The 18,212-nt window shown below is 33.3% G+C and overlaps 1 protein-coding gene across 1 annotated transcript in view; it reads left to right on the forward strand.

Annotated features, from left to right (window-relative positions):
- The window catches only part of CUL3 (cullin 3), a 102,909-nt gene extending 85,324 nt beyond the window's left edge, over positions 1-17,585 (forward strand). The window contains exons 14-16 of the mRNA XM_045559098.1: positions 10,028-10,214; positions 13,705-13,850; positions 17,103-17,585. Coding sequence (XP_045415054.1) covers positions 10,028-10,214; positions 13,705-13,850; positions 17,103-17,234 — 465 coding nt within the window. The 3' untranslated portion in view covers positions 17,235-17,585. The remainder of the gene's footprint in view (positions 1-10,027; positions 10,215-13,704; positions 13,851-17,102) is intronic.
- Positions 17,586-18,212: the final 627 nt, after the last annotated feature.

The following is an 18,212-nucleotide window of genomic DNA, read 5'->3' on the forward strand; positions in this document are numbered from 1 at the left end:
GATTTTCTCCTGTTTTAAGTGGTTTATAATTTTAGCATTTTATGTTTAGGTCTGTGATCCACTTTAAGTTAATTTTTTTATATGGTATAAGGTAAAGATTAAGATTTTTTTCCCTCTTACACACAGTTGCTTTTTCCAGGATCATTTGTTAAAAGCAATATTTGTTTCCCATTGAATTATCTTGGTACTTTTATTAAAAATAAATCAATTGACCACATATTGGAGGGTCTGTTTTTATACTGTCTGATCTATTTCTTGTTTCTATGTCTGTCCTTATGCCAATTTTACACTATCTTGATAGCATAGTCAAATTTCTTTTTGTACCATCTTTTGTTCCCTTAGAGTAACTAATTTTAATATGCTTACTTTTTATTTCCTTTTCCCTTTGCCCTTTCTCCCCATTAAGTTGTGATTTGATTACATTAAATTCATTTAGTGTTTTCCTATACCTTTAAATGATGTCTTAGGGTTGAAATGAAGATCATGTGATCCTTACTAAGATTAAAATTAAGAATGAACATTTTGAAAGCCTTCAAAATTACCACCGTATTTATACTTAATTTGAAAGACAATTTTCACATGTAGGTGAACATAGGAAGAAAAAAGGTATAAATTTGAAATTAAGAGAGAGAAGATTAAATTGTAATCCTATTTTTAAAAAATGTTTATTTTTAATTATTATGGGTACATAATAGTTGTATATCTTTTATAGGGTACATATGATGTTTTGATACAGGCATACAGTGTGAATTTATCAAATCTGGGTAATTGGGATATCCCTCACCTTAGGCATTTATCATTTCTTTGTATTAGAAACATTTCAGTTCCACTGTTTTAATTCCTTTAAAGTATACTCTGTTGATTATAGACTGTTGATTATAGTCACTTTGTTGTGCTATCAAATACTGTTCATTCTATCTAAGTATATTTTTGAACCCATTAACCATCCCCACTTTATTCCCCCCTCCCTGCTATACTTCACACCCTCTGGTAACCATCATTCTACTCTCTGTCTCCGTGAGATTAATTGTTTTTAATATTTAGCTCCCATATAGGAGTGAGAACATGTGAGATTTGTCTTTCTGTGTGTGGCTTATTTCACTTCCTATAATGTTCCCCAGTTCCATCCATGTTGCAAATGGCAGGATTTCCTTCTTTTTTGTGGCTATATAGTATTCCATTGTGTGTGTGTGTACTACAATTTCTTTATCCATTCATCCATTGATGGACACGAAGGTTGATTCCATATCTTGGCTATTGTAAATAGTGCTGCAGTAAATATGAGAGTGTGGGTATCTTTTTGATATTCTATATTTCCCTCCTTTGGATATATACCCAGTAGTGGGATTGCTGGATCATATGGTAGTTCCTGTTTTCAGGTTTTTGAGGAACCTCCATGCTGTTTTCCATAGTGTTTTCGCTAATTTACAGTCCAGCCAACAGTGTATGAGGGTTCCCCTTTCTTGACATCTTTGCCAGTGTTCATTATTGCCTGTCTTTTTGATAAAAGCCATTTTAACTAGGGTGAGATGGTGTTTCATTGTAGTTTTGATTTGCATTTTTCTAATGACTAATGATGTTAATTTTTCATATACCTGTTGACCATTTGTGTGTCATCTTTTGAGAAATGTTTATTCAGATCCTTTGCCTGTTTTTTAATTAGATTATTTTTTCCTATTGAGTTGTTGGAGCTCCTTATATATTCTAGTTATTAATCCCTTGTCAGAAGGTTAGTTAGCAAATACTTTCTCCCATTCTGTAGGTAGCTCTTCCCTTTGTTGATTGTTTCCTTTGCTGTGCAGAAGCTTTTTAGCTTGATGTGATCCCGTTTGTCCAGTTTTGCTTTGGTTGCCTGTGCTTTGGGAGATTACTCAAGAAGTCCTTGCCCAGACCAGTGTCCTGAAGAGTTTACCCAATGTTTTCTTTTAGTGGTTTCATAGTTTCTGGTCTTAGATTTAAGTCTTTAATCCATTTTGATTTGATTTTTGTGTTGGGTGAGAGAATAAGAGTCTAGTTTCATTCTTCTGCATATGGATATCCAGTTTTCCCAGCACCATTTATTGAAGGGACTGTCCTTTCCCCACTGTATGTTCTTGGCACCTTCGTTGAAAATAAGTTCACTGTAGATATGTGGAATTATTTCTGGGTTCTCTACTCTGTTCCATTGGTCTGTGTTGGTTTTTATGCCAGTACCATGCTGTTTTTGTTACTACAGCTCTGTAATATAATTTGAAGTCAAGTAATGTGATTCCTCTAGTTTTGTTCTTTGTGCTCAGGATGGCTTTGGCTATTCTGGGTCTGTTGTGGTTCCATATAAATTTTAGGATTATTTTTTATATTTTTATGAAGAATACTGTTCTTATTTTGATAGGGATTGCATTGAATCTGTAGATTGCTTTGGGTAGTTATGGACATTTTAACAATATTGAGTCTTCCAATCCATGAGCCATCTTTCCATTTTTTTGTGTCTTCAGCATCTTTCATCAGTGTTTTGTAATTTTCACTTTAGAGATCTTTTACTTTGGTTACGTTCATTCCTAGGTATTTTATTTTACTTGTAGCTATTGTAAATGAGATTACTTTCTTGGTTTCTTTTTCAGATTGTTTACTGTTGGCATATAGGAATCCTACTGAGCTTTGTGTGTTGATTTTGTATCCTGCAACTTTACTAAATTTATTAGTTCTAATAGTTTTTGGGTGGCATCTTTAGGTTTCTTTAGATATAAGATCATCATCTGCAAACAAGGATAGTTTGACTTCTTCATTTCCAATTTGAATGTCCTTTATTTCTGTCTCTTATCTGACTGCTTTAGCTAGAACTTCCAGTACTATGTTGAATAACAGTGGTGAAAGTGGACATCTTTGTCATTTCAGATCTTCGAGGAAAAGTTTTCAGGTTTTCCCCCTTCTGTATGTGATACTAGCTGTGGGTCTGTCATATATGGCTTTTATCATGTTTAGGTAGTTCCTTCTATACCCAGTTTTTTTGAGAATTTTTATCATGGAGGGATGTTGAATTTTATTTAATACTTTTCAGCATCAATTGAAATGATCATATGATTTTTGTTCTTCATTGTTTTGATATGATGTATCACATTGATTGAACCATCCTTGTATCCTTGAGGTGAATCCCATTTGATCATGATGAATAATCTTTTTAATGCATTGTTGAATTTGGTTTGCTGGTATCTAGTTGAGGATTTTTGCATCTATGTTCATCAGAGATATTGGTCTATAGTTTTCTTTTTTTGTTGTATCATCATCTGGTTTTGGTATGGTGAGTGATTTCAGGCCTCATAGAATGAGTATCTGCTCCTTGTCAGGTTTTTGGAATAATTTAAATACTATTGGTATTAGTGCTTCTTTGAATGCTTGGTAGAACTCAGCAGTGAAGCCATCAGGTCCTGGGCTTTTCTTTGATGGAAGACATTTTATTACTGCTTTTATCTCATTACTTGTAATTTATTCAAGTTTTGGATTTCTTCCTGGTTCAATTTTGATGGGTTGTATGTTGTCTCGGAATTTATCCATTTCTTCTAGGTTTTCCAATTTGTTGGCATATAGTTGCTCATAGTAGTCTCTAATGAGCCTTTGGATTTCTGCAGTATCAGTTGTAATATCTCCTTTTTCTGATTTTATCTATTTGGGTCTTCTCTCTTTTTCTCTTAGTCTGGCCAAAGGTGTGTCTATTTTGTTTATCTTTTCAAAAAAGCAATTTTTTTTTTTCATTGATCTTTTGTATTGGTTTTTTATTTGTTTCAGTTACATTTATTTCTGCTCTGGTCTTTATTCCTATTCTTCTACTTGTTTTGGATTTGATTTGCTCATGTTTTGCTAGTTCTTTGGAGATAGATCAATAGGTTGTTTATTTGAACCTTTTCTAATTTTTTGATGTAGACACTTTATTACTATGAACTTTCCTCTTAATACTGCTTTTGCTGTATCCCATAGATTTTGATATGTTGTGTTTTCATTTTCATTTGTTTCAAGAAATTTTTAAATTTCCTTCTTAAACTTTTCGTTGGACGCACTGGTCATTCAAGAGCATATTCTTTAATTTCCGTCTGTTTATTTCCCAATGTTCCTTTTGTTTTTTTGATTTCTAGTTTTAATCCATTATTATCAGAGAAAATACTTGGTATGATTTCAATTTTTTTGAGAATTGTGTAGGGCTATATTAATACTCATTTATATGCTCACATTTACATGGTGAATATAAGAGAATTAAGAGATTACCATTTCTATGTGCTGTCCTTAAAGAAAATGTTTGAAATCTAGGTGTTTAGTGGTTAAGTTGAGAGTCTTTTTCTCATATATTTCCAAGTGGGTCTTACGTAGAGAATAACTTTGATTTTCAAGCACAAGTTATTAATATACGTGATTGAGTCTTATGAATATTGATTAAGCAAGCACTGAGTACCTTATTCAAGTATTATAAAGCTTTTAAAGCAGAGGTGAAATTAAATTATCTCTAACAACTGGTTTTTATGGGTATTTTTAATCTGCGCTGTCATGGATAATATATTTTAAGCATTATAAGCTAGTTGAAAATGCTAGAGTTGGTTTTCAGAGTCCTAATTTATTAATATAAAGAACTGGTTGAAAAAATGGGATAAGTAAAAATACAAAGCTATTATTGAAATTGGAACTTTTAGTAGTTCAAGCTTACTTTTCTTCTTTTTCTCAACCAGTTTGGGAAAAGAAAAAGTATGAAATTTCTCTAATTTTAAAAACTTCAGCTAAACACAAATCAGAAGCCTGAGCGTAGTGTATATAGAATGCCATGTTCTGTGGCTCCAAAGCTTTCAGGCTGCCCACACCTCAAATCCTGGGCATTGTGAGAAGACACAGAAGTTTATCTTTACTGATACTTTGTTTCTCTACAGTCTGCTGATGAAGTTTTATTAACCAGCTCTTACACCGAAATCATCTTCACAAATTATTGGACATAGTTGAAAGTATTTAACTATAATAATTTTAAGGAAGTTGATCTTTTTATCTTTGAATATTCTGTATGAGTTCAGTAAGATGGTGTATTAGTTATTTAATGCCACATAACAAATCTCAAAACTTAGTGATTTAAAACAATCACTAACAGTTTACTATCTCTCGTGGTTTCTATGTATTAGGGCTTCAGAAGGGACTCTGTTAGGTGGTTCTGGCTTGGGGTCTTTCATGAGGTTGCATTGAGGTGTTGACTTGGGCTTCAGTCATCTCACGGTTTGACTGGGGCTGGAGAATACACTTCCAAGGTGGCTCAGATGGCTGACAGCAGGTTTGTTTTGGATGTTGATAACAGGCCTTAAGTTTCTTTCCACATGGACCTTTCCATATAGCTGTTTGATTGTCCTTGAATCCCGATGGCTAGCTTTTTCCAGAGCGAACTATCCAAGAGACCCAGGCAGAATCTGTGGTGTCTTTATGACCTAGGCTTGGAAGTCACATACTGTTACTTCCTTATTTTCTTGGTCACCCAGGTCAGCCCTGATAGAGTGAGAGGACTACATGTGGTTAAACTATACCAGGATCATTGCGAGCTGTCTTAGAAGCTGGCTACGACAGGTGGCATTAATTTGTGGTGTTGTATTTAATCCTTACTAGTGGGGCTGCTAAGGCCTTTTCTTCCTTTTATGTGTTTTTTGAATGACTAAAAATAAGTTTATTGTGATTTAGAACAGCTAAGCATAGGAAATACGTACAGTGGTAGTCTGTGCCTTGGATTTTAGTTAACTTAGCGGTTGGTTTTTGAAAGAGGTATGGATAATAATTATGAATACATATTTTTCTTAATGTTCTTTGTTATACTTTTTAAATTTTTCTGAGAATGATACTCAATTATAAAAACTAATTATAGACAATAGCAATATTAGTGTGAGATAGTAGAATTCAAATAGAAAACCATTAAACAGTGATTTTTGATATTTAATCAAGAATTTATAATAATTATTCGTGGCATAACCTCACAGTACAGAAAGGAAAATGGAAGTACAAGGAGAAATAGACAGTTCTTGGTAAAATATCCTTTTCTTCATGTCATTTACCGATAAATGCTGATTTATAGAAAAGGTAACAGAAGTCCCTTACAAATTCAAAAGGTGGTTGTTGAAGGTTTGAATAATGTAATTAGCAAGTCCGTTATAGTCATAGAAGTCCCTTACAAATTAAAAAAGTGGTTGTTGAAGGTTTGAATAACACAATTAGCAAGTTACAACTGAAAGCCATTTAGAGAACTTTGAACTCAGAAAGCAAAATACACTTATTACTCTTGGGAAATATCTGAGGCTGGCAAAACTTCATTACTAAAACTGGACGAGGAAGACAAAAAAGAAAGCTATAGGTTATTCAACATAAAAGCTTAAATAAAATATTAGCAAGTTATGTTCAGCAGTATATTGAAAGAATAATGCACTATTTCCAAATAGGATTTATCCCTGGAATACAAAGAAGCGTCAACATAAGGAAATTTGTTAAAAGGATAGTTTTTAAAGTATTGTAGTAATTGTAAGGTTAAGCAGTTGTTGAATTGCCAGGCATCATTTTAAGGAGAAAACCAGTTGGTTATCTCTGTAGATGTACAAAATGTGTTTGTTAAAAGTCAGTCCCCATTCCTTGTTTCTAGAGTGGGGGACTCTTAGCTATCTAAGAATAGAATGAAATACTAGACACCTTATTAAAGTTAGGAACAAGTTAAGGATACCTATCTTTACTGCTAGTGTTCTGCCTTTCTCTGCAGGTCCTAACTAGTAAACTAAGAAAAGAAAAAGGAAGTAAATTTGTAAATATCAGGAAGGAAATGAAAAAAAAATTTAATTTTCTAGACAGTATGTTCATCAACTTGGTAATAGTGGTAATGAGAAGGCATTCTCTGAGAAAAATCTGTCACCTTTTCTATAAATCAGCATTAATCAGTAAATGACATGAAGAAAATGTATTTTATCAAGAACCACCATAAAAAAGAACGAAATCATGTCATTTGCAGGAACATGGATGGAACTGGTGGTCGTTCAGTGAAATAAGTCAGGCACAGAAAGACAAATATCACATGTTCTCACTCATATGTGGGAGCTAAAAAAGGTTGAGCACATGAAGGTGGAAGAGTGGAATACCAGAGATTGGGAAGGGGGGCAGGGAGAAAATATGGTTAATGGGTACAAACATTAAAGTAATAGAAGGAATAAGTTCTAATCTTTAATAGAAGAGTGGAGTGACTGTAATTAGCAATATAGCATATATTTCAAAATAGCTAGAAAAGAGGACTTGAAATCTTACTAACATATAGAAATGATAAATACTGGAGGTGGTGGGTACCTTAAATACCTGACTTGATCTTTGTTACATTCTATGCATGTAATAGAATTTCACGTGTACCCAGTAAATGTGTATGAATGTAATTAATCAATTAAAAAATCATAACCTCCCTTGGGATCATTCTAACAAGAAATGTAGACAGATGACTTATACCAAGAAGATAATAAAAGTGAAAGAATATGAAAGGATAAATGTACCCAAATGGGAGGATTACATGTTACAAGAGTGCCATTTTTTAAAGTCACCTATAAATTCATTGAAATCTGAATCAAAATCTCCCAAAAGATTTTTTTGTAATACTTGACAAAGCTGATCCCAGAATTCATCTGGACAAGAAAATGCACAAGAATAGGGAAAATTTATTTTTGGCAGGGGAGAAGTCTTGGGTGGGCCCAAGTAAGAAAATAAAGAGTCCAGAAGCAAACTGATGTATTTGTGAGTGTTAGGGATGTGATAAATTTGTCATTTCTAACTAATCTGATTAAAATAATTTTTTATTTATGTGAGTGGGAGGAGGTAATATCAGTGCCTTAATTCCATGTGTCACGTCGGATACAAAATTAAATTCCAGATAGATGTGAAAATCTAATAGAAGCACAAATCTATAAAAACAAGAGAGGGAAATACAGAATATTTTGATAATCTTAATTTGAGCAAACTCTTTTTAAAAAATCTATTACAAAAGCCACAAGGAAACATACTGACAGATTTAACCACACAAAAAGCAATAAAACATTTATATGATGAAATATCTTAAATTAAAAGATAAAGAGACTGGAATAAATTATTTATAACATTTAACGAAATTTTTGAAAACCATAATATGTAAAGAGTACCAGTAAATCAATATGAAAACACTTGAGTAGAAAAACATGCAAGGAATATGAATGCACAAAACACAGAAGAATAATTAGAACTAGCCTGTGAATATAAAAAGATGGGGCTTTTCCCCCTGGTGGTCATGGGAAGTACAAATGAAAATAATGAGACATCACTTTTAGCCCAACAGGCAGAAAAAGAAAATCTGGTGTTGAGGGTGAAGGGGAGTGGATACTCATATACTGTTGTTGTGGGGTTAAATTGTTAAGCAATTTGAAAGGTAATTTGTCCGTGTCTGTCAAACATAAAATATTTATAACTTTGAGGAAGCAAATGCATTTCTAGAAATTTGCTTCAGAAAACTGGCTTTTGTGCTCAAAGACAGAAATGCACATACCAGTAGAAGATTGGATACAATCTGAATCTTTGTCAGTATCCTGTTAAAGTACTATAGAATTCCCTGATTTCCTTATGTTAACAAGGAAAGTCTGAAGAAATTAATAGAAAAATTCATGTTATGACCTCATTTGTGTTTCCACTAATTTTAGTGTATAGGAGGATGTGTTCATGTACATTCCTGGTTTATTTGTATTCCTGTGTGTGTGTGTGTGTGTGTATATATATATAAATGAATAGGAAAAGGCATAGAAGGTACATATTGAATTGTAGTAGTTCCCTCTAGGAATGATCTATAAGTTTAAAATATCTCCTAAGAATATATTTCTAGTTCTTTGAATATAATTAAGCAGTGTAATTAAAATCATAAATAAGTCACTTTTAGCAGGTGCATAATTACCATCTCCAAATAATAGCACCTATTTAGTTTTCTGGGATTAACATTTATAGTATTTGAAATGTCTTAAGTAGGGAGACATATAACCAGGGATTATTTGAAGAAAAGGAATATGCCTAATCTAATCACCAAAATTCACTTTTCTCTGAATCCTCTCGTATTTGACGGTCCTTTAGAAAAACCAACACTGTTGTTTGGAGACTCTTGTGCTGTAGAAAGAATGGCTCTCCAAATCAGCTATCCGGATATTCTAAATATCACTATCTTCGTGCCCACTCTTCCTGAGCTGTTTTTGAGAAAGAAGGAACTTTATACAGGGCATCAAAACAATAAATCCTAGTGTGGAGACTTTTACTTAATCGTACATCCCTATAGACCTATAGGAACTAAATCATACAAGTGAACAATTGTCTTGCCGTCTGATTGACATGAGAGAAACATGAACTAACATTTATATAGCATTTTTTTCCCAGCTGCTTTCCCCCCTGCCCCCCAGTATTCCATTTTATTCATATCATAATGTATAGCAAAAATCAAAACATATTTCTTATTGATTTTCATTGTCTAGTGTTCATTTCTAGACATTTAATCTTTTTTCCGTTTGGTCATACAGGCAGTGTAAATGGTCAGCTTGGATTGTAAATAGTGATTCTTTGATGGAAGGCCTAAGCTCAGGCTTACTTTGCTTTTTTCTATGAAAGAATTACTAAACAAAAGAGTAGTGTGGATAAACTTGGATGGAAGATTGCAAAGTGTTTCTAAAATTAACAATTATATATATGTAGGTTAACACTGCTTTTGCCTAAATACCAAAGCAGGTTACTAATAATCTCTGCTGGATGACATTTTTACACTAGACATTTTGTCTTCTGAAAGAAAAAAGTAGATGTCTTTTTAATATTTTATAATTTGAATCACTTATTCCTCAAGTTTGTTCAGATAATGAGATTTTAGTGACATGTCATAATATTCAGGGAATTCTTTGTTGGAAATTACTTCTGTAATGGAATTACCTCTGTGTGACTACTGCTTGGTTGATTTACTTGCTAATTAACTAATCTACTTTTATCTTAAAAGTCTAATTATGTCAATCTGATGAAATTTCAGGAAATTCAACAAGAGACAGATATCCCTGAAAGAGAGCTTGTTAGAGCCCTACAGTCCCTCGCCTGTGGTAAACCAACACAGCGGGTTCTTACAAAAGAACCCAAGTCAAAGGAAATAGAAAATGGTCACATATTTACAGTTAATGATCAGTTCACATCCAAACTACACAGAGTCAAGATTCAAACAGGTATCTGGAATTATATTTTTCCTCTTAAAAAATTATATTCTTTTTCCTAGAAAAATTCTCATCTGTTGGATTTCTATCTTTTAAAAAAGTAATGCTTTTCTGATGCTATGTGGCACTTAGGTGTAAAAAATAAGCAGCTTTTATTGATATGTGTTTGTATCAAAATGCAGTTGAATCCAAGTACCGTAAGCATTTAAAAAAGTAATTCACAGTGTGAACAAGGTACTTTCCATGTTTTTCAACAAATGGAAGATAATTTTATGAACATATTAGTACTTAAAATTGTTTTTAACCAGATAAGTTAACTAATCAGTGGAAGTCTTTTTTTAAAGCTGATTTACAGATTTTTCAGAATTGAGTTTACCCATATAAATTTGATCTTTAAATGTAGCTATTTATATTTTGATAAATATTTTTTAAGTTTCAAAGTCTTAAAACTCATCTCTAATTTAAAAACATAGAAATGACACTGTTGTGAAGTTTTTAATATAGCCTTACTTTTAAGTTGATAGTGAAAATCCTATTAATTATATATTTAACATAATGTAAGATGCATGTTTTTTATGTATTTAAGGGGGAAAAGGGCACTTTTGCTGACGTTTAAAGGTAATGCAGTTTGCTACCTGGTTTCAAAACCAGTATTAGATAAGCTTCCCAGTACTAATGTATCCATTACAACTAATATATCTGTGTAAGAAAACACAGATTGTAAACTAAGATAAAGAAGATCATTTTTAAAGTGACTATAATTTTCTGATTTTAAAAAAATTGTGTTTATATTGTACATTAATGAAAGATACTGTCTTTTAAAATTATTTTAATGTTAAATATACCATTGATTGCTAGAATATATTGATGTGTACATAGAACTATATACACATAAAATTTTTTTTTACATGTATGCTTTGTAAAAAGCTTTGACTCTTTTGTCCCGTAGTTGCAAACTTTATCATTGTACTCTTCATCGACCAAGATTGGCCCATGTCTTTGTGACATAAATGTATATTGAAAATAAAACTGTACTAGTTAGTGAGTGTTGTGGAATAAAATTTCTTTCTCTTCCAGTGCAAAACATATTATTATATAGATTTGGGTAAAGGTTTTGGATTTCAGGGCTCATTTGTATTCTAAATATGGAAGAAAATATATGGGGATATATATCTGAATTACCTAGCTTTACCCTCTTTTACCTTAAATATGTTAACTGTCTTTGTAATCCCAGATTCTATCATGTCTAGCAGTAATATTATCAGGTATTAGTGTTATCCAAAAAAGTAGTCTTTTCTTCATGAATTTTTAGATTTTGGTATTAAGTGTGCACTTAATTGGGGATAGTTTTTAGATGATCTTGGCTCTTGCTCCTATTTTAAATCAGAATTTTCTCTTGGGTGGTAAACATTGTGTGACCATGTGAGTTTTAATAAATTGTCAAAGGCTCAGTAACATAATCAAATACTGAAACCGTTACCTATTTGTGTTACTTTACTATATAGCCAGTTAATAGAAGTTCACACAAAGAATTTAAAAGAATTACTCAAATAACACAGCCTTTTGAAAAGAATTAGATTCAGTGAATCAGCAGCAGTTTCCAGAGTTGACAGTCTTCACCACCACTCACTCACCTTTTCAAACCCTACAGATCATATGTAGGCACGTACACAGCAGCACCTTCTGTGCTAGGCTCTGGGAGTGAGCCTCTGCTCTCACATTTAAAAAACCATAGCATTTCAGTTCATATCACCACCAAAATCTTCCCAGTTATTTTTTTCAGTGGGTATTTAAAGAGTACACTAATTTAGGTAACCAAATTCAGATGAACCAAAGGTATCGTTTAAACTATTACTTCTTTTTTTTCCTCCAGCTTTGTAAGTATGTTCAGATCCATAGAAAAGGTGAAAGACACTGTAATGGACATCAGTATAGCCATGATTTATGTTTACAGTCAATAAAATTTTGCCACACTTGCTTTCTCTTTCTCTCTGCCCCCATTAGTATGTGTGTGTGTGCGTGTGTTTGTATGTATGTGTGTATATGTGTATATATGTTTGCTATGGCATTTGAAATTAATTTGCAAACATCTTCACACTTCTCCCCTAAATACTTCAGCACACATCTCCTTAGAATAAGATATTTTCCCAAATCACTGTAATGCTATATCACACCCAAGAAAATTAATACTCCCGTATCCTCATATATACCACTGATTCATATGTCCTTAGTTGTCTCAAAAATCTCCTCCGTAGCTTACTATTTGGATCTAGGATTCCATCAAGGTTTCAACAGTATATTTAATTTTTATGTCTCTTTAGTTCTATTTATAATAATTCAAACCAGTACCTCTGTCTCTATTTTTTGATGACATTGAATTTTTGAAGAAAAGCACTATTCTTAGTAGGCTATTTTAATATAATTTTCTTCTTTTTTGCTAAGATATTGATTATTTTATACTTGGGAAATGACACTGAATGCAGTATTCTTAACCAAGGGATTCTAATTAGAAACAGCTGAATGAATATACAGGCCAGAATGATCTTCTAAATTGTACAGGCTGCTATCTCGTGGCTGTGTCCATGCCTAAGTCAGCAATGTCTCATGTGCTGCTTTGTGATTTCCCAGTTTGTACCTCCAGAAACTTCACATCTATCTCCTTTTGATGACCAAATAAACAAAAAAATTAGTTACCATTTTTGTCTCTGCTATTTGAATTAGAGCAAAGTTGTAGGAGAGGGGTCTTACATACTTAATCCCTTAGCAGTTGTTTTCAAGACTACTAGGAAGAAGAGAGTAAGACTCTCCTAAAATTGGAATATAGTATGAATGAACTTGTGATACTAAGTTTATGACATAAAAAAATTAATAAAATATATGGCAAGAAATTGTTAGATAATAGAATCCAAGAAGATTTTGGCAAAAGATACAAATGAATTACCTCACTGTTAGGGAATTTGTTTAACTGACATCCTAGTGGTACTTTTTAATTATTTATTTAGCTGGGTGAATCTTGGCAATACGTATGCTTTCCTCTCTGTGAAAGGCGTTAGAGATTATAGCTACATTTGAGTTAGTAAGTTAATAGATACTCATTCAACTGTCTGAGATACTTTTTGGTGAGGTTTAAGTTGGAGCCATGGTGGTAAAATATTAGTTGACCTCTGGAAATCATAAGCAATGAAAATGGTTTACTGATAGTTTTACTACTGAAGATATCCAGCTGTCATTTTTCTTTCAGAAAAAGAATTACATTGTATTCTATAGAAATGAAAATTGATTTTATTTTCTCAGTAAAATTAAATTCCTAATTTTTGAAAAGAATAATTTAGTATTGAAGGTAACACTAAGACACTTTGTGTTCTTGAATTAATAAGTATGTGTATATACTCAGGTTGAAATTGGTTTTTCTCTGTGGATAATGCTAAGTTATGTTTTAGTTTTGTTTATAAGCCAAATTTTTTCATTACATTTATGATAAATGCGTTTATTTCTATTTTAGTTGCTGCCAAACAAGGTGAATCAGACCCAGAAAGGAAAGAAACAAGGCAGAAAGTAGATGACGACAGAAAACATGAGATAGAAGCTGCTATAGTGCGGATAATGAAATCTAGAAAGAAGATGCAGCACAATGTTTTAGTAGCAGAGGTGAGGACCCTTCAAGACTGGGTTAATATGGGAAAAAACAATAATATTACTAACAATTTAAATTTAAGAAATTACTGTATTACACTAAATTTAAAAGCAATTTAAAAATTAGGAAACCTTAGTCATGTAACACTTCTCATTCAAAGCATACCACTCAGTTGATAATTAAACATAGTGATACATTGAAATATGTGCACACTTTAAGAACTAAGGTATTTGTAGTGAAAATAATAGAATGTTGAATATGAAGAATAAAGACGAAAATTTCATGGCTTTTTAATGCCGTTGTGTAAGCAAACTACTTTTATTTCTAAAAAATTAATAGCTGTTACCATTTATTGAGTGCTTCCATTTTACAAATTAGGAAACTAAGAAGGGGAAGACCCATTGGGGGAATTAAAATAGTCAGGTAGGAGATGACTAGGGCCTGGGTAGAGTATTGGTAGAGGGTAGAAAGCTGAATCAAAATAATTGAGAAACAGAAATGACAGGATTTATTGACTGATAGTGAGAAATGAGAGAAAGGAATTGAGAATGCTTTAGATTTCTGGCTTGAGTGACTAGATGAGGTTGGTCTCTTTAACCAAAAAAGGAAGAAGTAATTTGCTGCTTTGGTCTAGATGTCAGTTAATATTGTTTTGTACAAGTTAACTTTATTATATTTTGGTGTATCCATTATGCCAGCCAAAAGTCAAGAAAAAAGTGAGGGCTAGAAGTTGAGTTGGGAATTCAGTGCATGGGAATGTAGTTAAAAACCACAGGTATGGATTAAATTGCTCAGGATATCATGGAGAACAAGAAGAGAAAACTGTAAGATTGACCCTCTCCTTAACCATTTTAGGAACAAAGATCGTTATATAAAGCCACTAAAGAAAGCCTTTAGAGCACTGGTTTTCACATTGTGATTCCTGGACTAGCTGCATCAGCATCACCTGGGAACTTGTTAGAAGTAAGATTCTCAGGCTCCAACTAGACCTATTGGATCAGAAACTATGGAGTCACCCAACAATCTGGTTTTAAGAAGCAGTCTGGGTAATTCTGATGCACAGTCAAATTTGAGAACACTGCTATAGATGAAAAAGAAAAAAATGACAGTGTCCGATGACAAGGGAAGAGAATTACAAGGAGCATGTGGTCAGTAATTTAAAAAAAAAAATCACAAAAAGCCCAAGTTGAAACACACTTAAAACATTGTTAGGTGATTGTTTAACTTTCACACATTTTCATTGGACTGGTGAAAATGGATATCTGATGGTAATGCCTTGAGAAGTAGAGGTGGAAACCACCAGGAGTGGCTTGTTCTTTGGGATACTGGTCATGGGAAAAGGCAGAGAAAGCAGTACTAGAGGATTAAGTATTAGGTTGAGGGGTTCTGGATTTTTTTTTCCTAGATGGGAAGATATTGAGCATGTTTATGTCCTAAGGATAAGGACGAGATGTTTAAAAACAAAAGGAAAAAATGGGATAAGAGGGACAATATACCAAAGTCTAGAAAAGGAAAGGTAAGGATTGTATAGAGAATATAGGTGTGTGTAGATATATTAATGTGAGTGTTACTGAATATGCTTCCTGAGAACCCAGGGCAGGGTTAGTACAGGGATGTGTGCTAAACAAGGATGGATATGAGTATGGATAAATGTACATATCTGGGGTGGGAATTTGAAGAATTTCAAAGTGAAATGTCCTCTTTCCCAACTGTGTAAAACAGGATATGAGGTTATAGGACAAGACTGGGTTGAAAAGTTTAAAGGACTTATCAGAAATGTGAAATAGTATCTGTCAAAGAATGGTGCTCAGGAACTTGCTGAACTTGAATACTAGAAATTTGCGTTATCAGTCTATACCAGAGGTTGGCAAACGTTTTTGTGATTGTCCAGTTACATCATGAAAGCAGCCATAGACAATATATAAACAAAAGGATGTGGCTGTGTTTCAGTAAAATTTTCCAAAACCAGGCAGCAGGTTGTATTTGGCCTTTGACTATAGTTTGCTGACTCCTGGTCTACACAAATGTAAGAACCACAGCTTCACTCAGCAGAGAACTCCGTAGTAAATTTTTAATGATGTAGTAGATACAGAATGTAGATTTGATCAAAGGGTGTTTGTGAAATAGGACCAAAGGAATCAGGGTGTTGGAGGTACGGTTGAGAGTGCAGCTGGAATGATCTTGAATGCAGTCTGGGCGTTGTGAGGAAGGAGGTAGGGTCAAAAGAAGCTGTTAATAGCCTGGGAAAAAGAGGGTCAAAGGTTGAGAGATCACAGGTGGTGGGTGGAGAGCAACTTTGTTGATACTAGACTGGTAATCCTGGAAGCGTGGTAGATTTTAGTTGCAGAGTGAAGTGCTGAAGTTTCAGATTTCAGAGAGTTATCAATCCATTGTGGCTTTGGGAAATGAACTGATAAACAAGAGTAAAAGAAAAGCTGGCTCATGGATGGATGGATCATCATCAAGAGCGGCAGGGTGGATTAGTGGAAAGAACATGGACTTTGAGACCAGAAGGGTTTAGATGTTTCTCTCCTGGTTCTGTTTTTTTACTACTTGTTCATCTGATTTTTCCTCTCTGGCTTATTTTCCTCATTTGTAAAATGAGACAATGTACTTTGCAAGATTAAGAGCATTAAATAAGTAAATATATACAAAATGATTGTTAAATAGTGCAGTCATACTGTGGCTGCTGTTGTTATTATGTTTAATTATTACTGATATCACAATAGTGAGGATCCTGACAGCAGTTGGAGAAAAGAATGACAACAGTAGCACTTACTATGGGTAGGCATTGTTCTAAGGCATTACATCTATTTTCTCATTTGATGTACACACCAGCTTCCCAAGGTCTCAGAGCTAGTAAGTGGTAGAGCTTGGATTTGAATCCAGGCAGTCTGGGTCTAGAGTTTGTGCTCTTTAAACATATGCTACCCAAGTTGTGTGAATTGGGTGAGTAACCCACAAGTCAGTAGATAATAGCAGCAACGTGGTTAAATTATTAGGTGGTGTATATTCATGCCCATACATTCTGCTAGTTCAACTAATCTACATTAGCATTCACATTCTGATGTGAGAAACTGTGTTCTGACCATACATTTTCAAATAAAAACTTTAAATTTTCTGTACCTATGACTGATAATCTAATTCCTGAAGTTTTATCTCTATGTCTTAAAATGACACATCAATTCTATCCAGAGGTAGGAATTTTAATTTTTGTGTGTTTATGTGGAAATGTTGGGAATTAGTCTGTCTACCTTCTTTTTTAGGTAACTCAGCAATTGAAGGCTCGATTCTTACCAAGTCCAGTTGTTATTAAGAAACGTATTGAAGGACTTATTGAGAGAGAATATTTGGCACGAACACCTGAGGATCGCAAAGTATACACATATGTAGCATAAAATGCGTTCAGAAATTTGATTTATTCTTGGACTGTACTCTTCGCATGGACTGGGAAGTTCTTTTAAATCATTAAATATTAAGACGACCATCTCTTCTATTAAATTACAGTACATGTTCTAGACCATTCAGATCAAGCCTTTACTCCCTTTGAGAGTTTTCAACATCAGTTGATTGAGCTTCAGGCTTTACAACGTTTATCCCTGTAGAGATCATCTTTACAGTTCCTCGGGAAAATGTGAATGTGCCGCGTTTTGTTTTCAATACTGTATGAAAACAGGAAAAAAATAAAACAAAAATTTAGAAAATACAGCTCATTAAAATAAAATTGTTGGATTTCATTTCCCCAGGTCTTCAGTGTTGATGTAAATGTGTTTCTGTAGTGTTGCTTAGCACTTTGCGCATTGTGTAAGTTGGGTAAAAAAAAATGGCAAAAGAAATGCAGAATTCCCAATTATCTTGCTCTGCTTAAGGCATTTTCTTTAGCTAGTCTTGTTTAATTTAAAGGTTTGGTAAATATACAAAGACCCAAGCATACAATTTGAGCATGCTTTATTCTACCACTTGCACTTACTAATCTTATAGCCTTATGACCAGGAACCTTTGTTTTGGGCTCAGTACATACCCTGATTTGGTTTTTCCCTATTGTAATTTGAGATTTCCCAAATTAAGTCTTATAATGGTTAGGTTTTGTTCTGAGTTATTTCTAGAGAAAGAAAATATTTTAGTATGTATAAATTGTATAATAATTTTTTGCTGTTGTACTCACTGCTAATAGTGGATTGTATAGGGTGGTGTTTTTATTTCATTTATTGTAGACAAAAATAAATGAATTTAGTATACACATACCCACTAATTCAAGTATGTCAGAGCACAAAGTTGGCAGCTGGTTATATTTAATTCAGCCCCTTTGAAAAGCACATACAGTCTACACTTTGTTTATAAATATCTTAGGGTCCCCCTCATTAAATATATATTTT

This window comes from Lemur catta, chromosome 8 (assembly GCF_020740605.2).
Source record: "Lemur catta isolate mLemCat1 chromosome 8, mLemCat1.pri, whole genome shotgun sequence".
NCBI lineage: Eukaryota > Metazoa > Chordata > Mammalia > Primates > Lemuridae > Lemur > Lemur catta.